At 36.7% G+C, this 25,714-nt stretch overlaps 1 protein-coding gene across 2 annotated transcripts in view; it reads left to right on the top strand.

The window, feature by feature from the left end:
• Positions 1-25,714, top strand: part of MYO16 (myosin XVI) — a 610,163-nt gene that overhangs the window by 455,584 nt on the left and 128,865 nt on the right. For both annotated transcript variants that reach the window (XM_012751938.3, XM_012751933.2), the window contains exons 24-27: positions 6,021-6,096; positions 11,475-11,650; positions 14,000-14,080; positions 14,335-14,540. In XM_012751938.3, coding sequence (XP_012607392.2) covers positions 6,021-6,096; positions 11,475-11,650; positions 14,000-14,080; positions 14,335-14,540 — 539 coding nt within the window. The remainder of the gene's footprint in view (positions 1-6,020; positions 6,097-11,474; positions 11,651-13,999; positions 14,081-14,334; positions 14,541-25,714) is intronic.

The raw sequence follows: 25,714 nt of genomic DNA, 5'->3' as shown, positions 1-25,714 counted from the left end.
GTGACTATTTATACATAATATAATTGCCTATGTGTAAAATCGCAAGGAATCTACCAAAAAAAGAATAAAGAAAAAAATGAAAATATTCATAGAACTGATGAGTTCAGAAGGTCACCTGGTACAATATAAACATAAGAAAATAAACTGCATTTCTATATCCTAGGAATGGGCAGTGAAATTAAAAATACAATAACATTTAAAGTTGTTCATAAAAATGTATTACTTAGGTATAAATCTAACAAATTATGTAGAGAACTTGTATTCTGAAAATCACAAAACGCCCATGAAAGAAATCAAAAATCTAAACCAAAGGAAAGACATGTCCTGTTCTTAGATTAGAAGACAAAGAATAAGTAGTCAATTTAGTAATGATTAGCATAGTGGTAGTCAATTCTCCCAAAATTGACATATAGGTTTAATGCAATTTCTATCAAAATCACAGTAAAATTTTTGGTAGATATAAAGATATAGACAATATTGTCTGGGAGAAGGACATACTTGAAGCTCTTACTCGGGTGGGGTAAAGGCGATATATGTAACCTACACATTTGTACTCCTGTAATATGCTGAAATAAAAAAAATAAACATAACTAAATCCACAAAAAATGATATAGACAATATTATTCTAAAATTTATATGGAAAGGTGAAGAAACTAGAATAGCTAAAACAATGTCTATGAAGAAGAATAAAACTGGAGGAATTAGCTTACTCCATTTATAATATTCATATAAAGCAAATAATCAAAACAGTGGCAAAGGGGTAGACTCATACATCAATGAAACAGAATAAAGAACCCAGAAATAGAACTCCACAAATAGATTCATATGGTTTTTGGAAAGCGAGTGTGTTCATAAATTGGCAATATACAGAATCTGTATTCTATATTTTTCCTACATTAATATCAATATCCCAGTTTTGCAGGATGTTCCCATTGAAAGAAATTGGGCATAGGGTACACAAGATTTATCTCTATTATTTCTCATAACTGCATGCAAACCTAAAATCATTTGAAAGTTTAATTAAAAATATTTAAAGGTGATGACAGCAGGTTATATTGGCATAATAAATGGCATAAATGGACACCATTTATTTAGATTTTCAAATTGCCTTTGACAAGTCTAACATCGAAGAAGTTTGGATTTGAGGAAATTATCATGGTTAAAAGACCAAATTTGGAATCAGATAGTATTTTACCTTTAAATGAAAAGTGTGTGTGCGTGCATGTGTGCATGTCCATTGTGTTGTGTATGTATTTCTCAATTCCGTCCACTAAAAACACATAGAAACGCTGACTAATCCAATAATAATGTGATGTTGTGTTTGCCCAGAGTAGTGCCAATGGCTGTCTCTAACGTCATGTTTCCACCTACATGGGCAAGTATTCTCTCTCTCTTGGAGAGAATACTTGATTTCAAATTTAGAACCAGAAAACAAAAAAACTCCACATTTTTTAGAAACAATAATGCCAATTTTATGTAATACATTATCAGTTATTTACATTACCATATTAACTATGATAAAATATCTAAGCTATATGGGTAGTCTCTAACATTTGTACTGAACTGTCAACTTAAATCCCTTCAATAGTGTGGTCATCTGTACCTTATCAATAGGCTCAGGGCTATTAAAGTTGGAAGGCCATTAGGAGATATCATTGAACACATAAAAAAGACTCAAACATTTTAAGTAGCTTGTCCATCATCACAAAAATAATTAAGCCCACCTGCTTCATTGTTGAATAATTTATACAAATGCCCTGGCAATAAAATAATTTTGGTAAACACTATGCTTCCTACAAACATCAAACTGCCCTCATTGAATGTAGTTGTATATGTGTGTTAAACACCTTTTTCTAGGTAACTTAGCAAGTTGGAGTCTTCAAATGGGAATTTTGAACTTTAGTTTTAATGGATGACTTTCATCTTTTTCTCTAGATATCCACGTACAAGAGTGCCCTGTAGGAGAATTTTCTGAAGCACATGATCTTGTGATAATAAAGATTAATCAACACAATCTTAAAGTAAAAGACAGCACAACAGTATAGCTATATTGGGTTATAATATAATAAAAATTCTTGGGCCGGGCGCTGTGGCTCACGCCTGTAATCCTAGCTCTTGGGAGGCCGAGGCGGGCGGATTGCTCAAGGTCAGGAGTTCAAAACCAGCCTGAGCAAGAGCGAGACCCCGTCTCTACTATAAATAGAAAGAAATTAATTGGCCAACTGATATATATAAAAAATTAGCCAGGCATGGTGGCGCATGCCTGTAGTCCCAGCTACTCGGGAGGCTGAGGCAGGAGGATCGCTTGAGCCCAGGAGTTTGAGGTTGCTGTGAGCTAGGCTGACGCCACGGCACTCACTCTAGCCTGGGCAACAAAGTGAGACTCTGTCTCAAAAAAAAAAAAAAATAAAAATAAAAATAAAAATTCTTGTCTATTTCACCAAATATTTATTAACTGTATTCCATGGGCAAGGCATTTTGCTAGCTGTTGCAGAAGCAGAGCTACATGATGCACAGTCATTGCTCACAAGACACGTGGTAGCCATTTTACCAGGGGAGTTGAGAAGATCCATCACAAAACAAGCCCATAACAGGAATAAAGGCCACCGGGGATGTATTTAGAGAAAATCGGGTTGTTCAGCTGTGTGTGCATATATATGTGTGTATGTGTATTCTGTGTGGAATCATCAGATTCCCATGCAGAAATAGGCTAGAATTGTAGGCTGGAGCCATATAAAGCTCTGACTCGAGGGGGGGGGGCACGGGCAATATACATAACCTTAACATTTGTACCCCCATAATATGTTGAAATAAAAAATAAATAAATAATAAATAAATAAATAAACAAACATATTTGGAAAATAAAAAAAAGCCAGCCCTATATGACAGGAGATCAGAGGTTCTGAATAGGAAAAACGACATTCTCAACGTCAATATAGGCATCAAATAGCAGTGTTGAACTAAGGTGAGAATATAAAAGGCCAGATTTTAGCCTTTTTGACTATTTGCCTGTCAACGTAATAAGTGGTGGTTTTTACTAGTGGGAAGGCAGGAAATATAAAAAAGAAGGATTAAAGGAGACAACAAGGTGAAAGGACAGCCATAGGCAGATGGCAGGGAGCAGTCCTGGGGGGAAAGGGTCCCAGATGGCACCAGAACTCCCCATCTAGATCATGTGTAGCAGTGACAGGAAGAAGGAGAGAAGACCTGTTTTGAGAAGGAAGGAAGATTCAGAGAGATTTTCAAGTAAGATAGTTTTGAGTTTTTCCTTAAAGTGGGAAATATGGTCATCTACTGAGGATGCAACCCTGGGCCTGGGGCTGGAAGCTTAGAAAGAGGCAAATAGATTTATAACAATTACCAGGAGATTTGTGAAGTGTTGTCATTAAATGGTAACAGGGATCATTTAGGCAGGGTCCATCTGAGACATCAGCATAAATTTCTGATGGATGCAAATGAGTCTGAATTACAATTAGATCCCATGATTGACCCAGCCCCAAGCTAGAGTTAGGAATGACTGACTGTGAGAAAAATGGAAGAAGCTTATCAGTGCCCTTTGCTGCTCAAATGGCTGGGCCTAAGGTTTAGGCTCTATTGAGACCTGAAAGAAGTTAGTAGGAGTCGATGGTTTTAAAGACTGTGCAGGAATTGAGGGAGAAGAGATGCCAAGGGCAGAGACAGGCACGTGCAGAGAGAGGGGGAGGACAGCACCGACCATTGCAAGGAGAGTCAGAGACGTGACTGTCCTGGAGGTGAAGTACTTCTATGTATCTGCACTGGAAGCAGTCAAAGTCACGGAGAAAAACGGTGCTGGGAGACATTTGGGCAAGATCTTTAGCAAACACATACTCCTCTTTGATGCAACTGAAATGGCATCGAGAAAGCTGCTGAAGCGAAAACCCAACCCTGGCACTCCCAGAAGGCGATGGTTGTGCCAGGCACACGGAGAAGGGTGCCAGGAGAAATTAGATCAACTTCTGTCAATTTTCCAGAAGTGAATTGGAGTCACTAACTACCAAAGTCGTGCTGGCATCGTTGGGTGATGCAGCCACACAGTGGGACTTTCTGTTGAGATGACTTGCACTATTTGAAACATTTTGAATTACTTCTTACATTTTGAATTACTCATTTTGGTCTACAAAAAACTTTCATATATGTTATGTCACAATATTAACAGTATGGTTAGATATTTTTACTCTCAATTTGCCAATTAAAAAACCAAAGCTCTGAGACATTAAATGACTTGCCTAAATCTGCATAGATCCAGGGTGGCTTCTGAAAATGTGTTGACTTTTCTTCCATGGTTTTGCTGGGCACTGCCCTTCCCGATGTAGGAAAGCATAGAGATGCCAGCCTCAAGGCCAAGCCTTCTCGACCTCAACACTTTGGGCATTGATGGCCAGATAATTGGTGGGAGCTGCCCAGTTCTGTGAAAGGTGTTTGGGTTTGGCAACATCTCTGCTCACCTCTCACCCCCAGTTGTGACAAACTAAAATGTCTCTGGTCACTTGCATATGGCTCCAGAGGACATGATCACTCCTGGTTAAGAATCGCTGCTTTAGATGATACAAAATTGTTCATACTTAACAATGTATACTGTGTAACCTAATATGCCTCTCACATTCTGGTGCATGTAAAAACTGGATAATTAAGTAATGGCTTCATTGAACCTGAAAGTTATTTTGGTTTTTGGCATTGCCACTTAGCCCGACCAGTCTTCTGACCCAAATTTATTGGAAAACCTGGGAATGTGCAGGATGTCTTCGGATTTCTCTGCTTGTTGAGGCTCCTCTGACAGCAAGGAATAGAAACTCAGGCTGCATTGTAAAGCAAGGGCATAATTTAGAAGTCTTATAGGAAGCAAGACTCAGTAGGGATCGTCTTGTTCTTCTCGAGCTTCCTCCCATTGGCCATACAGCCTCTTTCTAATGGCTCCTTTCTCTGTGTCTGCCTAGCGCCCTTTCCCTGCCAATGATCCGATCCTCTCTGTGCTCTCAAAGAAGTGGTCTAACCACTCACACTTCCTCCTGGGTGGTGCTCGCACTATCTCCTAAGTGGTGCTCACAATCCCGCTAGGGTGGTGCTCACACTCGCTCCTGGGTGATGCTCACACTCACCCACCTTGGTGCTCATGGTCCCCCCTAGTTGGCACTCACACTGTCTCTCCTGGGTGGTGCTCACACTGTCTCCTGTTTGGTGCTCACACTGTCTTCTGGGTGGTGAGGCATCATGGCTCAGCTGCCTCCCCTGGTTCAATCCTGGTCCACTCAGGACAAAGAACAGCCTGTGACGCTCTGACAATGTTTGATGCCCCAAGATGTTTTTCCAGAAAGCAGCTTTTGAAGCTGGCAAGCCTTTTGATAGATGGGTAGATGGGTGGCTAATCTGCTCATGACTGCACTGGGAGTCAACACTTAGTTAACTGAGACTGAGAGAGGCAACAAAATCACTTCTGTAGCACACCAATGAAACCAGACAATAACATCATTTAAATGTATTCATAAGTAAACTATGGTGGAGAAAATTGTCTTTCGGACAATCTAGATTTAATTGTTTCATGTTTTCTTCATTTTAAAGACTTCAGATGAACTATGTAAATTATCCAACAGAATCCTTTTAATGAGAAGTCTATTTAATTTCTCTAAGTGAAATCACACAATATTCCCAAAGTGTCACAGAATCTTTTTACTTGGTTTAGTGAGTTTCCTGAGTGAGTTAGAGTCCTTAAGAGTAAAGGGGTCTACACAAATGTGAGTGATCCCTATTTGCTCTTAAAATCGGGGATTAGAGGGGAGCTTCACGAAATAGAGCAGGTGAGGCCTCCTTTGTTGAATGTGCAGAATGAAAACAGGCAGAGGATAGCTTTGAGCTTTGCTGGTAATGTGAACTCTAAGACCTGATGAAGATACTTCTTTTACGACTAATTTCAAACTTCAGCTGAGTCAAGTTATTCTTTAAAGAAATTTATTTTCATGGTCATCTTTAATCATTAGTAATAATACTATTTTCTCTGATTCTAGGTAATGTATGACATTGTTGGAGCAATTGAGAAAAATAAAGACTCCCTTTCGCAGAATCTTCTATTCGTAATGAAAAGTAAGTTGATCTTTTTTTCTGTCCTACACTGTTAAAATGCCATACAGCCCTTATTTCTTTATCTCTGAATATTTTCCTATAAAATATGCTACTACCTAAAGGATAATTGAAATATCTTTGCATTCTAATGCCCAGAATAATAAGGAATGGGTCTTGCCACACTATACACTATACATTGGTTACAATTTAATTTGGAGTCCAGTAGAAACCATAATTTAACTAAGCTTTTAGCAGATAAAAATGTAAAACACCTTTACTACTTTAGTGGTATGAATATAAAAAAGCTTTTCTCTGAAGACTAATGAAGATGAATATGGATTCCAAAGTTATTTAGGCCGTAGTAGGCTGAATTTCATTACTTAAGATGACTCTGGAGCACAACTAAGGGTGGTATTTTATTCTCATGTACTTCGGTTATAATGTATTAATGCTCACTGCATAGAAGGGGCCTATAAATTAATGTGTGTGTATATTCATGTATACATTAATTTAGAGGCTTATACATAGCAAACACTAATACTTTATATACATATGTCTATTATATTTCTATACTATATATAAAACTATATACAAAGTTTATATATGCTGTAACTAAATGCATATACATACATATATAAACATATATAATTCTGTCTCCCCTAGAAATTATATTCTTAGCAGTTCTGCAGTGACGCACATTTTTCTAATAACCTTTTTAATGAATTAAAACATATCATCTTTTGTCCTTTAAGTTGCTCTAAGGTAGATCAAGTCATCTATATTTCCTGGTAAAGGAAGCATTTGATAGCTTTTCATGAGATAGTTGAATGCCTTTGAGTTGGGAATAAGATATCCATGGCACTTCTGGTCTGGGGAATACATGTACCTCAAATCACAGCAGCATAGTTGTAATACATTGGTTTTTTGCAGAAGATTACTCTGCTTGCCTCTCAGAACTTATAGTTATTATGAGTTCTCTGATTTGAGACTAATGGTAAAATCATGGACTTGGGATAATAACATGAAGAAGGAAAGAATTGAAATAATTGATCCTATTTATTATCATTGGAAGTGTCTTCCTTCTAGCTTGCAATTATTTGAACTTTATAATGCACTTCTATCTGGGTCCTATCTTTTAAGAAAATCTAATATATAGCATGTTTTAAAAGCTTATACAACAATTTTTCTTTACCTTTGTATTTCATAGGACATGTATTTAGATATATTAAGAATAAAAATATGTTGGCTGGTGACATATTTTTGCTTATCTTAATAGAGTCCGTGTATCGTAAAGACATTCTTTTGTGTACACTTGTACAAAGAAACGTTCCAAGAAGAAAATAGGTGAATCTTGTTTTATTATAAATACTTTAGGATGTGGGGGCATCTGAGCAAGAGGACAGAATTTACAATGTGCCCTTATATGTGGATACAGAAGGTTGCAAATGTTTTCTGTAAAGTGCTAGAAATAAATATTTTGGGCTTTGTGAGTCAACGAATCTCTCTTGCAATTACTCAACTCTGCTGTTATAATGTGGAAAACAGCTATAAACAATACAAATGAATGTGGTTATGTCCCAATAAAACTTTATTTATAAAAACAGGCAGTGGGTATATTTTGCTCAAGGGCCATAGTGGCTCATTCATTTTATCACATAAGCAAAAGATTCATGGTTATCATAATATTTTATACTGTGAAATATTTTGATGCCTGTAGATAGTTATTAAAAGCAAGTGAAATGTATAAATAATATTTTTTTATCTCCAGGTACTTCACTCAGTACTTTTCTTATAGTATCTAACTCAATCTTCATGTCATCAATACTCTCTCAGTTAAGGAAGATGGTAAGGTCTGTTGTAGGATCTGTACAAGCAGAGCTGTATCTCTGAGACTCCTACCAAAATGAAGTTAGGTGACTTGGAGACACAGCTCATGGAGAAATGCTGCCAATATACTCATTTGTGCCTGATATTAGAGGTAAAGTCTATTTGACTCAGAAGGAGGCTAAAGGAATCAAAATCCAGACTATGCTCATGAGAACAGTTAATTTTAGGATTTAGGGAAATCCATGATTTACTGCCATTTATGTTAACAATTATTGAGTCTTTTGTTGCTGTGTGTCTCTGCACACCTGCTTAGAAATTTGGGCACATAAGTTAGCTTATCACGTTTTACAGGCAGAAAGGCACTCTGCAATGATTGTTATCCCAGGGAGAGATCCTCTCCATTTCAGTGTGTACACAGAGTGGCATGAGGAAAATGGTTTGCAGTAAGTGACTCCTCGTAGTGAGAAAGGAAGAATAAAACTGCCTCTTCACCAGGGGCTCCTTTATTAGGCTCTAAGAGGGAAAAGGATGGCAGAATTTCTCCTGTTACGAGCTGTGGTCAGGGCTCTGATATTAGGCTCCTGATATGTTAGTGTCTTCCTGTGTCTGCGGGATGACAGGGGACCTGCTCTGTCTGCATGCATCCTGACCGTATGATTCCGACAAAACACAGAAATAGGTCATTTACATATTTTATCCATATTTATGTCTGGTGGTTTTAGTTTTATTAAACGCTTTTTCCTTAATTATGGGAATAACGTGTTGCATTATTTATCTGTAGGTCCATTTCTACACAGACTTGCTATAATCATAAATAATAATTGCTTAATCAGTATTTATTTAAATGGGCCATAGTATTACATGTTTATTGTTTAATTTTTTTATTTTGATATAGTTTCGAACTTACAGTTATAAAATTAGTACGAAGAACTCCCAAGTGCACTCTTCCCTGATTTGTTTTCATGACCTTTCTTTTACCCCATCTCCTTCCATCCTCTGCCCTCTCTGCCTACTTTCTTCCTTCTGTGTGCATGCTTACTTTCTGAACCATTGGACAGTAAGCTGCTTGCCTCTTTATGTCTAAGTCTTTGGTTTAGATCTTACAAACAAGGACGTTATTTTACATAACCTCAGTAAATAGAATATTTACCACTGATGCAATGTTAATATCTAATCCAGAGTTCATATAAAACTTTACCAATTGCCCCACTTATGTTAGTCTTTTATAATGATTTCTCCCAATTTAAGATCATTCATTGCATCTAATTATCATTTTTCTTTTTTGTTTGCTTTTTTTATTTATAAATTTTAGAATATTATGGAGGTACAAACATTTTGGTTATGTATATTGCCTTTGCACCACCCAAGCCAGAGCTACGAGCATGCCCGTCTCCAAGACAGTGCCCTCTGCACCCATTAGTTGTGAATAAAACTGATCACATCCTAGGCCACAGAACAGATCTCAACAAACTTAAAAAACCAGAAATTATACTAGGTATCTTCTTAGACCATGGGGGAATAAAATTAGAGAAATGAGTTATCATTTTTCTTTGGTATTGTTTCCTAATTTGAGGCCTTTGTCTTATGTGATATTAATATTAAAAATAAAGGCCAGTTAATTTGTAGAATGTCCCTCAATTAGGATTTATTTGATATTTTTTCGTATTAAAAATGGGTCATGCATTTTTTGACAGGAATCACACAGAAGTGGTGGGATGTCTTTGGTGTATCATATTTGGGGACAGAGACAGTTCAAAGCATGTTTACCATGATCTCTGACATGGTGGCATCCTTGAGGTTTTCCTAATCTAAAGTTGCTGTTTTCCCTTTGTTGTCGATAAGTAATGTGTAAGAAAGTACTTTGAGAATATGTGCATGTTCTGTTACTCATCAAACTTTTACCCATTAGTTTTGTATGCATTTATGATTCTTGCCTAAATCAATTATTTCTCTTATGGTTACAAAATTTTTATTTTCTAAATCCATCTTTCCATCAACAGTAGCATTCTAAGAATTCTCACTTTTCTCTTTTACTCATCAATTTATTTATTATTAGTATGGACCTACAGATTCTTATTTTATTCAATGAATGCTAACTAGTTGCTGTCATACTGATGCTGAAATTGTTTAAGACGTGGCTAGTGAGGGTCCATCCAAGCTAGCTCCTATGTCCTTTAGACTGGTTCTGATGAGTTTTTTGACACTTCCTTGCCATCTGGCCTTCCAAAAATGTTTCAGGATGATGTACCTTACATCAGATCTAGAATCAGACATTTATCCAAGAAGCCTTAATTTATCTCAGAAGAGAATGGTATTGAGAAACTCCAAGATCTGGGGTTGGGAGGAAGTCGTTGCTACTAGGGTATTATCAGGTTTAGGCCCTTTCAGAACTTGAAGATTTAAGACATAGGTAAAAATAATTTATATAGATATGTAACTATATATTAAAAATCATGAATTTATTCTGATACCTCTAATTTCAAACCAACATCTCAGGCTTCCTTTTGCATTCTGTACTTGTAGCTCCCTTTCCTAATAGTTCTTCTGCTGCTCTGCTTGTTTACTAATGTGTGGATTTTTACTGAAAGCATTATAGATATATATTATATGGGCCCTATTTTGTACCTGAGCAGGCAATATAATTTGACTGTGGAAAAGACAGAAACTAATCTTGCTAACTCTCTTATGGACTAAGCATGATCCTAAGTAATTTATGAACTTTATTTACATTTTAATTTTGCAATAATCTTTACCATAGGTACTGTCATCATTAGTTTACAGGAGAGGATATTTAGGCTTGAAAACTGCCTACAATCAGATATAAGTAATAGAAGAAAAATTCCTTCCAGCTTCCTTCTAACCACCACATACATTGTTTTCATTATGCTATTCAAATTTGTAACCCAAAATCCACTCTTCTAAGCTCCAAGTTTTCCTTCATGTGTCAAAAAAGGAATATGAAGCCAGAATTATTAGATTTTTATAACCTAACAGCTGAAATATATCAGCTTGCTTTTACCTTTGCAGCTTAACTGGATTAATAAAAAAGGACACTTCTTTTCCCTTCTTTAACCTAACAACTGATGCAGCCAAGTGAGGCAGGGTCTCCCTCCGGCATTTACATGCTGCTGTGAGACAGGTTAGGGCCTGGGGAGATATGTTCCTGGGTAGTTATTTTCCTGCAACGAAGAGTTTCTAATATAAACCATAAGTCTCCGTGACTCGGTAAGTGCACAAAAAGCCTCTTAGGTCTGAGCAGGTAAGATTTTGTTCTGACAACCAGGGTACAAGCAGGTGTTACCCAGTTAGAGAAGGACCAGGTGCTCAGGTGCAGGAAAAGGAAAAGTGGAATGAAGACTCCTGGCCAAGGACACTGAAGGTCAGGACTTGCCAACAGTGTGAATAGTGGAGGATGTAAAATAAGGATAGAGGAGGGGAAGACTCCTCAATCCACCATACCAGTTACGTCCTGCACACAGATTGGTTTAGTGGCTAAAGCACTTGCATAAGAATTAAGTTTAAGCTCAAGTAAACGATGTTAGCGCCACTTACAGTATTCATTTATTTCCTAGCTAGTGAAAATGTCGTGATCAATCATTTGTTCCAGTCGAAATTGTCACAAACAGGATACCTCGTATCTTCCTATCCTTCCCTTAAATTCCGAGGACATAAATCTGCCCTGCTCAGTAAGAAAATGACAGCTTCTTCAGTTATCGGAGAAAACAAGAATTACCTAGAACTTAGTAAGGTAGGAGTGTTTTGATTCTTGTTTGGTCATTTTTAAAGTTTACCTAATATGTTTGCTTCTACCTTTTTTTTTTTAAAGCATGATTTTGAACACCAATGGAAAGAAGATAGTCTAATAGAAAGAATTAAGGAAAAGAATGCCTACCTTAAGTATAGCCATTAGAACGAAGGAACAGTACAGGAAAGCATAGTATAGTGACAATTCAATAACAAGTACAGTGTTAGTAATTGTATTGGTTGTCTGTGCAACATGCTATTTATGTTTCATTTCTATGACTGTCTTTTTGATGAACGAAATATATTTCAACTTCAGGGACAGTAGACTTAGGGATAAACAGCTATCTTATTTTGTTGTTATTAATCACTTCAGAGGATTTAGGATTCTAGACAGTAAACTGTCATTTCTCTTATAGATGTAGGATATTTTTCAAATGCTAGAATATTTTCACTGTGTATTTATAGTTTTGTAAATTATTTTTGTATTATCCTAAATTGTAATGTGTATTTGTTCCATGTAAGTTTGGTTGTACATAAGGTTCCATTTGTAAAAGAAAACTAAAAATTCAGTAAAGAGTTGTTTCAAGCTGATAGGTTTTAGGTTTCTTAAGAATCCCATGCCAGATGGTATTCCAGTTTGTTTTGCTTGCATCTACCAAAACTATAAAAGATGAGATATGTAATTGGGAAGGTGTTCAGGACAATCAATTTTAGAAATGCAATTGTTACAAAGCTTGCTGGAATACATTTTAGGCTACCAATTCCAATAAAAGCATAATTAAAATTAACTCTATTGTAGAGGAGTGGCAGAAATGTGTATTGAAATGTGTGTGTGTGTGTGTGTGTGTGTGTGTGTGTGTGTCTTTAGCCAGTAGATCCTAGAATTAAGGATCCTTCAATGTAGTTGTTCTAGAACTGAATGATCACAGAAATTCAGTCTCACCATATAGAAAACAGCATCTTTTACATAAAAAAACACAAAAGGTTACCCTTCCTCAGGAAGATCTCTATTTCTGGCATCTTGCTGAACCTTCCAGCTCTTTCTTTCTCAATCATCCTTAAAATCAAAAGCAAGAAATCACCACACACCTATAAATTATAATTTTAAACCTCAATTATTAAACACTACAAGGCCTACATGCCATTAGTCTTTTCCCTAAAGGACTGCAAAAGGGAGATAATTCACAGTAGTTTCTCTCCCCAGAAGGGGAAATTGAGTGTTCAATTTCAAGAAATGAAGATTTATTTATTGTGATTATTCCTTAAGTGTTCCATTCCTCACTTCCCTTCAAATTGCCCTCACTCCTGCACATCCACCTTTGTGGCCAGGAAAATAACATTTTACCCACTCTTTAACTGAGCATTACACTTTGTGTTGTGCTTGTAGAAAACAGGTTGATCTTGGACCAATTTCATCGTACATTTCCTTGTCTAAAGCACTAAATTGTCTAAAGCACTAAATTGTCTAAAGCACTAAATTGAAAAGAATGTTTTATCAGATTTTTTTCTTATATCAAGACCTTTTATTTCAAGGGAAACTATTTTAGATCAATAGGTAAGTTAGTCTAAGTCTGTGTGACTTGGTGAAATATAATAGTACATTAATGTTTGAGGTTCCTTTTAACACCCTGTTAGAATTTAATTAATTACCTTCTGCCCTTTATTTTTTCACCCAGTGGCCTCATTTCCACTGATTTTTTAATCTTCATTATTATTTAATCTTTGCTACATAGGATTGTTTTAAAGAGTTGTATTTACTTATTGAAGAAAACATAGTCTATCACCATTTTTCATAGAGAGGTAATTTACTAACCCCTAATAGTAGGTATATAAAAGAAGAAAAGGAGCAAAATAACAAAGCATTAAACACATATATCCATCCAATTCCTGATTGTGGTTAAATGTAAGGAAACAAACCAACGATTGTTAAAACATCAAGTCTTTGTAACATAAAATAGTATTCTTTTGTCCCGGAGTAAGCTACATTTCATGATAAATGTGAATAGTTAATAATATAACCAGGATAGTGAGTTTATTGTACTACCAAACAGATCAAGATCTTGTTTATCTCAAAATAAAATGGGTGCACGATGGTGGTAGGTCTGATTTATAGAAAAGCCCTGTACTTGAAAGGTTGACAGTAATGTTGCCTATTTTTCTCAAGTTAGAGTAACATTCCAAAATTCAATTGGTATTGGTTTTTATAATCTATGTTTTAAATCTATATTTGCCTGTAAATGAATTTATATGAATGCAAGACTTAGTTTTTTCCTTCTAAACAGGAATTTAATAAAATAAATTTACTTACTCTTTTTTTCTTTCCTTCCTTTTTTTTATTTTGTTTTTATTGCAGTTATTAAAAAAGAAAGGAACTTCAACATTTCTTCAAAGACTGGAACGAGGAGATCCAATAACCATAGCATCACAACTCAGGGTTAGTGAAGTTTTTAGATTTCAAAAACTTAATGTATGTTTATATCAACTGTAGATGATTTATTTATGTAGAAATTTTTTTCCATTTTTGACAACTTGAGTACCTTCAGAAAAAAAGCACACACACATAGAGTGAGTGAATGCATAATTAACAATAGTCTTGGACTAAAGATAAAGATTTTTATTAAAAAACTGCATTATATTTTCAGTCAGTGTCTTCTTTAGAGAATTAGTTGGTTTTTATTCTCTCCTTAGAAATCACTAACGGATATTGTTGGGAAACTTCAGAAGTGCACCCCACACTTCATTCATTGCATCAGGCCCAATAACTCAAAGCTTCCAGATACTTTTGATAATTTCTATGTGTCTGCTCAGCTACAATATATTGGGGTCCTGGAGATGGTGAAGATCTTCCGATATGGATACCCCATTCGCCTTTCCTTCTCGGATTTCCTATCAAGGTAAATTTTTGTGCTCTTAAAATCATTGTTTTTGTCATTGTTCAGTGCAGCATCCTAATAATACTGCTGCAAGGATCTTCTGTTTTCTTTTTTGGTGTTACTTTTATTATTCATATTCTCCTATCTTGAGTAAAAGACATACTCTGTAAAACAATGAAATACACTGACGAAGCTCATATAAAAGTTATTAAACTTTACTGAAGACAATACCTTAGAAACCGTTTCCATAACTTTTAAATGTGGCATTTTCTCAGATTTAAAGATTTCTAAAATTATTGCATATAATGTTTACATAAAATTTATTATTAAAAGAAAAATGTATATATGTGATTATTTCCTTTTTTATATATATGAACAAAATATTTTTTTAGATCAAAGATTGACAAACTAAACTCATGGGCCAAATACAGTCTACCACATGTTTTTGCAAATAAAGTTTTATTAGAACATAGCCACAGACATTTGTTTACATATGGTCTGTGACCATTTTTGCACTCCAGTGGTGACAGAGATGGTATGCTATGGTATAGCATATTTGTAAAATATTTATAATATTTACAAACATTTAGAAGAGAAGTTTGCTGACCCGTTTTAGATAAAGTCAATATAAAAGCATACTGTGTACAAGACAGTGAACTAATTACCAGGATAAATTCATGTTGTCTGGCCTCGCGTTTGTATACATATTAGCCCTTTCCCCACTGTAGCCTTCTCTCAGTCGTTTGTAAGGAGCAAACCTATACTCACCCAAAAGCAATGTCATCTTCTCAGGCTATATTTTGTTTATATGTATTTTTATTTAATCAGAAACTTTAGTTGATTTCACCAAACTTATAATATTCACTGATGAATTCTTTTTAGAGAAATTAGTTTGTGAATATTAACTTAGTTTACAAATATATGCTAATAAGAACTATTCTATACCAGATCTTTAGTTTAGATAAATTGCTGTTTAGATGCACTTTAGCTTGATGAAGTTCCCACTTTGGACAGGTGAATACATATAGAAATGAAGGATATTTAGTACTATTAATTGTTAGAATATGTACAAAGTGTTATAGAAGCACAGGAAGAAGCCAGTTTAGGATCAGTGATGGCTTTCAAGTGAAATATTAATGCTGGTGAAAATAATGAGAATGTCAGTTTTTAGGCACTCCAAAAATAAAAGGGGATGATCAAAAAGAAAATCAAATCCCATATAACATAAGATGAAATTTTATAATACTGGTGTGAAATAATACCAATATTATGATTGTAAAACTTGTCATTTATATTTAAAAACTAAACTAAACAAAACAAAACAACAGAAAACAAAACAAAAACATTGTCCCCAAGTGACTAGAGATTCTTTCCAAGCACTGCCCAGAACGGCAGTTCTCCAACCGTAGTGCACATCGGAATCCCCGAGAAGCTTGTTAAAATTCAGATTCCCAGGCACCAACCCCAGAGTTCAGATTCGGTAGCTGTAGGTGAGGCCTGTAAATTAGCATTTCTTAAAGTTTCCAGGTGATATTGAAGCTGTTACCATGCAGACAGCACTTTGAGAACCACTGTCATAGAATCTCTAGTTACTTAGGGACAATGCTTTTATTTTGTTTTCTGTTGTTTTGTTTTGTTTTATCCTATATCAGATAGGATTAATCTCACTCAATGTATAATAAAAAGTTCATTTAGTACATTTTCTTCTGTTTCTTCATTTTATTAGTGTCTTAGAATCATGACATCAAAGATGTTCTGTCCTAAAGGGTCTCTCACTGGTTCTCTAGTGGAACCTTTGGTAACTACATGAATCTTCCTATTCCACAAGCAATTAACCGAATTACTCTATTATCTGAGAAGAAGGTGGAGAACGTGTGCACTTGCGCACGTGTGTGAGTTGTGTGTTTGTGTGTGTATGTGTGTGTGTGATGGAGAGAGAGATCATATATTGTAAGATTAGAAAATTTTTTGTACCTTTGCTTTCTGCATTTTTTCAATTTTAGTTTGAAATATATATATATACTCTATTAGGATTAATTTCTGTTAAAACAGTATATGCAATTAATATCTTTTAAAATTAAGTACGATATTTATATGGATGCATCTCTTAATAGACTATGACTTCTTCTAAGCAGGAACTATATCTTATTCAATCACAATGCTTGTGCATTATAGGTGTTTAATAATCATTTTCAGAATGAACCTAGCATTGGAGATTTAATGCTTGTTCAATTTAAAGTAATGTTTCTTCATAAGAGATCATAGCTATACTTTTAAAAGTACAGTGGGTAAAAAAAGATAGTGAGGATGGAAAATGATACTTTTTGGTAAATCTTTGAATTTATTTCAACTTATTTCAATTTATTTCAATTTATTTCAATATTCGCTTATTTTAAAGGAGATGGGATTTCTTCTTATCATCTTTATCTACAATGTCATATCGTTGGAAATGGAATTAATAATTTATTTTAGTTGAAATATGCCACTATCTCTACTAAATTTAGGATGCAAGTCTGGATTAATATCACAAACAACGTTGATCTGTAGAGAGATTATCAGCTTCTATATAGACCTTGAATAAAAAGCAGTCAACATACCATTACATCTATAAGTAACATAATTTAACATTTCATGAGTATTCAGACAGCTTATCAGGACTTTGAAATGCCCCCAGACAATGAAGCATCATTATAAAAACAAAGCCTAGCGGTTAAATTTAATAGAAAATTTGGAGTTGCCATGCAAAATATTTATTTTCTATTCATATCACCTTGTTGTAACTGTTAGAGAATAAAAACCTGTCAAAAAATGACTTCACTAAGTATACAAAAATAATATGGTTATCGCAAAAATTTTGCACAAAAAAATAAGAGGTACAGTTTTGCAGTTTAGAAGCAAGAAACCACTTATCTAAATAGCATTTATTGTTTCTAAAATCTGTCATGACAATAAACATGGATAATGGACATTTCCTTGGAATTTGCAGATATATGTGAGATTATAAATTTACAGCATCATGTCCTGGCTCTAATAACTGTCCATCATTCTGAGTCTTCCTAATTGAAACTGGAGAATTGCTTTAGTTGAGGAGATCCTACTTTAAATGCAGAAGTATGCTTGTTGATATGTTTTCCTGTGTATTCCTTGTGTAATACAGCTTCAGAGTGGAATGATAAGGACTTAAGGACCTTGTCTCCCATGGCAAGAGACTTCACAAGTTTGGAGACATGGGGAACAATGAAAGAAGCATCAGACATATTATTATGTGCAAATTGTGATGCTTAATTGTATTTTCTACTGCTATGGACTGAATGTGTGCCCTCAAATTCATGTTACTGTATTCAGAGATGGAGCCTATAAGAAGGTAATTAAGGTTAAGTGAGGTCCTGAGAGCGTGGCGCTGATCTGATAGGAAGAATGCCTTTATAAGAAGAGGCACCTGAGATCCCCCCTTGCCCCACCCCTGCCCTGCTAGGACACAGCCATATCGCAGGCAGCCAGGAGAAGGGCCCTCACCCTGAGTTGGGTGGCACCTTGATCTTGGCCCTCTGAGCCTCCAGGACTGTGAGAAATAAATTTCTGTGTTTAAGCTGCCCAGTCCAGGGAACTTTGTTACGTGGCAGCCCAAGCCAGCTAAACAGCCATGTCATAAGTGTGTGTGTGTGCTGACAACAGACAGCAACGCTGACAAACTGTGTTTGGAAGTTTTTGGTACTATGTTTGTGTTATTTCATATTTTTTGTACTTTACCTGCACATATGTGGTTTCAAAAACTCTGAGGCTTTGTTCATATAATCTCATCATCTTTTCCACCTTTTTCCTTTCCTTGTTATTCAGGATTCACTCGCGCATCGTCTCCTCTGGAAGACATTTTATAAGAACCCGGATTGGTCTGTGTGTCTTCTCTAGGTTTCAGGAAGGTCTTGTGTGACACATGTGTTGCCCACTTACTGGATCGTACTGGAAATATGTGTGCGTGTGTGTGTGTGTGTGTGTGTGTGCTCATCTTGACAATAGGACCAGGGGTTAGAAAACTACAGCCCACAGGCCAGATCCAGCCTGCCATCTGCTTCCCTGTGGCCTGACAGCTAAGAATATTTTTTTTTACATTTTTAAATGGTTACATTTTAAATGGTTATGTAAGTCCCTGCATCATATCCTCAGTTTTGCCTCTTGGCATGCAAAGCCTAAAATATTCACTCTCTGGCCCATTATGGAAAAAGTCTGCTGACCTCTGCACTAGGCCATGAGGGGGCCTTGCCTGGCTCTAGCAAATGCTGTCACCCTTCAGGCCTCTGGATCCAAACCCCGTGAGCTCGGTGGAAGAGATCTGACCTACTCCTCAATAGAACACAATAATTTTCTTTAATGTTGATCTAATTCTTCGGTTTGTGAGATCTCTTACTGATGGCTTTGGAAAAGGCAACTCTCACCAACATGTTCTGTAGAGCAAAGAAACCCCAAATCAGTGGTTTGTAACAGCAAAGGTTTCTTTCTCTCTTACGTTAGGTTTTGGGTGTGGTTTGGAGGTAGCACACGTAAGCTCAGATCAGCTCTGACCGTAGTCGTTTTTTCCTTATCGGATCCAGGTTTAAGGAAGAGCCCAGATCTAGGATACGTTCTTCCTGGTTCAGAGAAAGAGAGAAAGAAAAGAAATAGCTGAATGGGTGTTTAAAATTCTGCTGAGGCCCATGTTACTCCCATATACCCCATTGGTTAAAGCCATCACCTGGCCAAGACCAACACCTATAGGGTGGAGAAGTGTTCTCCACACAGGGAGATACTGCAAAACCCAAAGCAAAGAGTTGGAGATGCATAAACTTGTGGCTCTGTTATCTGTTGCTCTGTGTCAGATCACCCCAAAACTCAGTGGTATAAAACAGTCATTTATTATTTCTCCCAGTTCTGTGGGTTAACTGGGGTCAGTGGAACTATTTTTGCTTGGGGTCCCTCCTGCAATTGCAGCCATGTAGCAGAAGAGGCTGGTGTTAGCTGAGGCCTGACCGGGCTGAGTGCACCAGGTGGTCTCTCCATTCACCTGTCTGGTGTCTCTGTGTTCCTCCATGTGACTGTCACTCCAGAACAGCCTAGTGGGTCAAGTTCCCAGCGTACAAGAAAGGGAGCTTGCAGCACTCGTGAAAGCTAGGCCTGGAACTGGCACACTGTTACTCTCCCTGTGTTCTATCCGTCAAAGTTACAAACCAGCCCAGATATTTTCAGTGGGAAGGAAGCAATTGCTAGTATCAATTTCAAGTAAGCTACCACATCCTTCAAAGAAAGAACATGGGAGGAATTGGAAACAATAAAAAAGTCTCCCACAGCCATGCTAATACATATGAATGGCTATCATTTTCATCTCTCCCCAATAAGTGCATTGGGAAGTTAGTTTAGTTTAGTGCATTGAATAATAGAATAAATACTATCAGCTTTTTTAGCCCAAATTATAGAATTGAGGGAATCATAGGTGGCCATGCTGAAAAAAATGGCTTTGAAACGTCCTTGAAGGTCCTGTCTTATGTGGCCCTGGCTGTTTCCCAAAGCATCCTTGAACACCCTGTATGCTTATTACTACATTGTAATCCATACATTTTTTCACTGGTCCTCAAGAACTGTGCCAGACTTTAGTCACACGTATCTCCTCTCTTCTTAAGTGTTGTTCCTCTCGATTGTCACTCTCTTGCAGGTTTAGGAGGGGCACTCTTTAGAGTCTAACTCTCATCCTGGGTGGCAGGCTTTTATGGGTCATGCCCATCATTCATTTACGGGATTATTTATGGTTGGCAGGGGAGAGTAGGACACCATCACTAAATGGAGACATTTTCTATTTAATGAGGAGAACGTATTTGGAAAAGACAGAAGGACTTGTCCAGGAAAAGCACCAACAAGTTTGGTATTATGCTTGGCGTGGTGAGGGACCATGAGCTGTGTGTTTAGATTGTCAGTGGATGAAACCCCTAGCAGAAATAGTCTGAACCATTTAGCTTGTTTAAAGGACACAGTTGTGGCTGAATGGCCATGCTGTGCAGGAACATAGCCGTGACATTAAATTGGGTGTGGGGAGAGGGATGAAAGAAGACACACTTCATCATATTGGATTAAAACTAATGGGCAGTGGCCACCCAGGGAAGCAGACGCTCACCGGAGTCACAGTCGATGCAGAAAGCATCCAAAAGTTTGCCTCGATACATATTAGAGATGCCAGTTACTGTCAATACATCTTTTTAATAAATGGGAATTAATAAGGTCAGGAGATATTAAACATTCTAACAGCTTTAATTGGCAAAGGATATATTTTCTGCAAGGTAATTTTGCCAAGTCTTAGCCATATTCTTTCTCTAAAACTGTTCTGCAGAGTTGGCCGATTTATCTAAGGCTTAATGAAGTTTGGGAGGGAAGAGGACTTGTAAGTTTTCAATGAACTATAAAATACAAGAGAAGCTTAAGTAACAGCTTTTAGAAGTCATTTGAACTTAAAGATAGGGAAGTATATCTTTATTGGGAATTTGTTGTACTGCTCTGAGAATTATGGATCATAATTTCTCCCATAATCAAATTCCGGGATCTGCAACCTTTTTCTCTAAAGGACCAAGTAGTAAGTGTGATAGACTCGCTGGCCATGTGGTCTGACACAGCTGAGAGCGGCACTAGACAATACATAAAGGAATGGATGAGGCGGTTCCAGTAAGCTGACAAAAACAGCAGGTGGGTGGTTTGGGCTGAAGCACAGCTAATCCTTGATCCAATCCCACTCATCTTTCTAAGAGAGTCAGAGAAAAATCCTCTAGAAAAAGCGACAGATACTGACAGGTGAGCCTGATATTTGCTTTCACAATCTGGCCCCAATCCTAATTTCTACTCTACCAAGTGATAGATCCCCGTGACAGCATTCACTCATTCCTTCGTCATTCATTTCTTCACTACTTATCCATTTGCTCTTATTTTATGCAAACATGTGCTAAATCGAAACATCGATGTGACTTGGGAGTCACCCTCAGCAGTAGCATCGTGGCCATCACCACTGGGTGCTGTGGTTGAACCCACTGTGAGCCAAGCTGTAAATTCTTCCCTCTACACTCCTTATCCTATTCCTTGTAAGAACCGCTTAGGGTAACGACTCTCATTATATAGACATTAGTTGTTATGTAATGAACAATTGCCCTATCTTTGATTTAACTGTACTCTCAATAACATGTTCAGTACTTATTAGGGACTGGACACTATGCTAAGCTCTTCACAAGTGTCATCTCATTCAATCTTCATAACATTCCATGAGTTTTATTATTACCACCATTTATACCTGAAAGAGCTGATGTTCTAAGGAGTTAGGTGCTGGTTCAAAGTCTCATCTCATCCCTGAGGGTGTCTCTAACCAGTGCAGGGTGCAGGATTTGTCCTGGTATTGGTCCTGTTCCAAAGTAACTGCTTTTTCCACTTTTTCCACTGTGATATTCCATCTCTTATGTTTTATTGTCATTAGTATGCACAGGCAACAGCACAGTGCCAGCCATCACTGCAACATTAAAGGTGAAAAGAAGTCCCTGGAGATTTCCAAAATGCAGTTCTGGGCCTTACACTCTTCACTCTGTTTCCTGAAGAACAATCCGGTTCCTACTGTAGAGTTGCTCGCAGGACAAGGTGGCCAGGTGGTGGGATGAGGCCAGATCAGTCACTGCATCTAGAACATCAGCTCCAGAAGAATAAGAAAAGTGATGCTTAAAAATGGAGAACCGTATGTTTTCATTTAAAACAAGGTGAAAAATGAAAATAACTTCCTAACAGCCTTGGGAAAAAATACCCAATCCTGGCAAGCCCAAATGACTTAAAACAAATATATAATTCCACTGAGCAAACATTCAACACAAATAAATGAAACCAAGGTGATTACTGCTATTCCAGGAAAATAGACAGAAATCTATCTGCAACCCGAATTCATTGTTTTGACAGTTGCATTGTATTTTTAATATAATTGTGAGGTCCATAAAATATTCAATCCCAGAATTATAAATCTTCTTGTAAAAAAATTTAATCTCAGATTTCTGAATCTTGGGGCTTGGAGAAGCAGAGGAAAACAACTGTCTCTTTGCAAGCAGTTTGTTCACAAGTAGCTGAGAAGTTCTATTTGTTCTTCCCCAAATGACCATTAGAAGAGTCCGTCACTTCCCCTTCCCTTAGGCAGTGGGATGTTTGAGAGGGGCCCCAGCATGTCGGGCCACCTCCAGCTCTCAGGGAACATCAAACAGGAAGAGGAAGTTTCCTTGTCTCACCCTCTGCAGTGTTTTGTTCTCTGGAGAAACTGCTCTCGTCCAGTGAGCCTAATGAGCATGACCGTACCTCTGGGGGGATATTTCCAGTCTTTCATAACATTCTCCCATCTTCATGAGCACCCCACTTCTTCATTGTGTATCCCTCTGGAGTCACTAATAAGCAACATAGATTTTACACCCAAAGATGCTGAAATGGGTCAACAATACATTCCTTTATCTATCTCAAGGCCACTCAATATTCAAGACTATAAATACATTCTATTCCCCCCCCCCCAGATCTTATCCTGACACATTGTCCAATATAATTCATCAGGGATTCTGCAACCAGAATTAATGAAAATGTTAGACTAAAACAAAAGAGCAGTTCTAATAATAAAATCCCAATAGCCTAAATAGTCTCCATATTTGACTATAAATCTTCTTCCATTATTAAGTTCCCAGTGAGAAATGAAAGTTCAAAGATTAATATACCTTGTAAATTATAGTCCAGAGATATTCAATTGCAAAGGAATTGAAATCCCAAATCTGATTATCTTGCCTTTCTGAGTTAAAAGTCAGAAATTTCATATGTACAAGTATCATCCCCAAATCATCCTTTCAGTTGTCATATTTTGCTCAGTCTGTAAGCATCCCAGACATCTTGGTGGAGCTGGGAGCTCTTCAGTGCTATAGTCTGAGCTGTCAGTCATTGCACTGGTCTGCTTGGGCTGCCACGTCAAAACACCACAGACTTGGTATTTAAACAACATTCATTTTCTCGCAGTTCTGGAGGCTGGAAGTCCAAGATCACGATGCCAACAGGCTCCTGTCTGATGAGCACTGTCCCCTTGGGTTGCAGAGGGCTCCCTCCTCACTGGGTGCTCATGCGACCCTGTGGCTTTTCTTAGGTACCTGCATGTGGGACAGAGGGTGAGGAGGGGATGGGGGAAATGCTAGCTCCCCTATATCTCTTCTTGTAAGGACCCTAATCTTATTGGACCAGGGCTCCACCCTTATGACCTCATTTAACCTTAGTTACCTCTCAAAGGCTCCATCTCCATTACGTTGGGGATTGGGGCTTCAATATATGAATTTTAAGGAGATGCATTCAGTCCATAACAGTCATTTTAATATATGTGGCTAATTTAGGGCCTCACATGTTGTGTTCACTCAGTTTCAAGTCTCCCATGATCTTCACACTGAGAGTCCAGTGATTAAATAGTAGGCACATCTATTGGGGCACTAACCTCATACATGCTAACCCTAAAAATCTATCCCTAGTCTCCAGAGCAGTATACTACAGGCAGAATTATTCTAGAATCTCAAACTTTACATTGCCAAAGACAAGGGTACCATATAGTGCATTGGCTATACCAGGACATGTTTTATAGTGAAATGGGGCACTATTAGTAATTTTGCCAGGAATATAGGTATACACTTTCCAGGGACTTCCCCTGGAAAACCAGGACATAAGGTCACCCTAGCTATCTTTGCACTGCATCATCTTTTCTAAGTCTCATGACATTTCATCCCCAGGATTCTTTTCTGTGTGGTTTCCAGTGGACTATCAGCTCTGTTAAGGAGGATCTACTGTATGCCCATTGTCTGGTACATCAGAGCTGGCTGACAAATATTTGTTGAATGGACTAAGACACAAATGACAAATATTTGAGTTTTCTATATAGTTTTATAGTTGAGCTCTAAATTGTGTCTAAGATGTAGTGTTTTATTGATATCACATACAAAATATGTAAGTGGGCCAAAATAGTTGTCATTATCTTACTAGCTTAAAGTATTTGATTTAATTATGCCTAATTGTTTCCATTTTAATGTAGCCATTTAGACCTTGATATGAGACAATGATCCCAGGTCTTGAGGTTGTCAGAGTTTAATAATCTTACTCTCTAAAAAAAGCACTTTGAGCCATTTTCTGAAATTTCTACTAATGTGGTAACTATACAACAATGCATAAATTAATACTTCCATTTTATATTTTTAGGTTACATTTGTTTTTTCTTTCTTAGTTCTTTGAAATGTTTGTTAACTAACATTTTCTGTAATATTCCCAAAGAAAAGGATCGATTTATGCAGCAGAAGTATTTTTAGGGATAAAAACATCAAATCACAATAGACATTTTATTGGTGATCTCATGTTTAGGGAGATGCTATTTTTAAAGTAAGGGAAATTCACAGTTAGAATTGACCCACTTTATAATATTTCCACAAAATACAAAATGCTCTACTACCAACTACGTCATTATAAGACCTTAGTACTTAAAATGAAAAACTTACTTTTGTGGCAATTTAATTAGTAAATATTTATATTATGTAAAATAAAGATGTCCACTTTCAACACAATTTAATTTTGTAGTAAAAGTAATATGTATGTTTTTTTGTCTAGAAATCCGTAGCTTACAAAAAAACCACCATTTGCTAAAGAATGAAAATGATGTTGACAAAATATTTCTAAACTTTAGTATTCTTACAAGTATCTCCCCATTTATGACAAAATTATATATTTCTGTATGGGATCTCAACTTCTCTCTCCACATCTATCAAAATATGAATAACCTTATATTAGAATGGAGTTTTTAATATATTCAAAACAATGAAATTTGCAGAAGGATGAATGCTATTACAGAATGTCGTGAAAATTGTCAGTGCATATATAGAAGGATCAATTGGATTGGAAAATAGTTCAGTAAGAATGACGTGAACAATCTCGACTATTGATGAATGGTAGGAGACGGGGTCAATGTGACCTTTTTCCAGCTCTGATCATTATGTCATTAAAAATCAGAGTCCACTCACAAATTAGAATGCTGAATATGGCATTCATCAAAATTATGTGTTCTCTGTTTTAAAAGAACTTCTATTAGGTCTCTACAAGGCTAAGAAGTGAAAGTAACCATTTATACATCAGATTTAGTAAATCAGTGATTATTTAACAAT

The sequence above is a fragment of the Microcebus murinus genome, chromosome 13 (assembly GCF_040939455.1).
Source record: "Microcebus murinus isolate Inina chromosome 13, M.murinus_Inina_mat1.0, whole genome shotgun sequence".
NCBI classification, from domain to species: domain Eukaryota; kingdom Metazoa; phylum Chordata; class Mammalia; order Primates; family Cheirogaleidae; genus Microcebus; species Microcebus murinus.
Note: the sequence above shows the minus strand (reverse complement) of the source record. Positions and strands in the feature narration are given on the sequence as shown.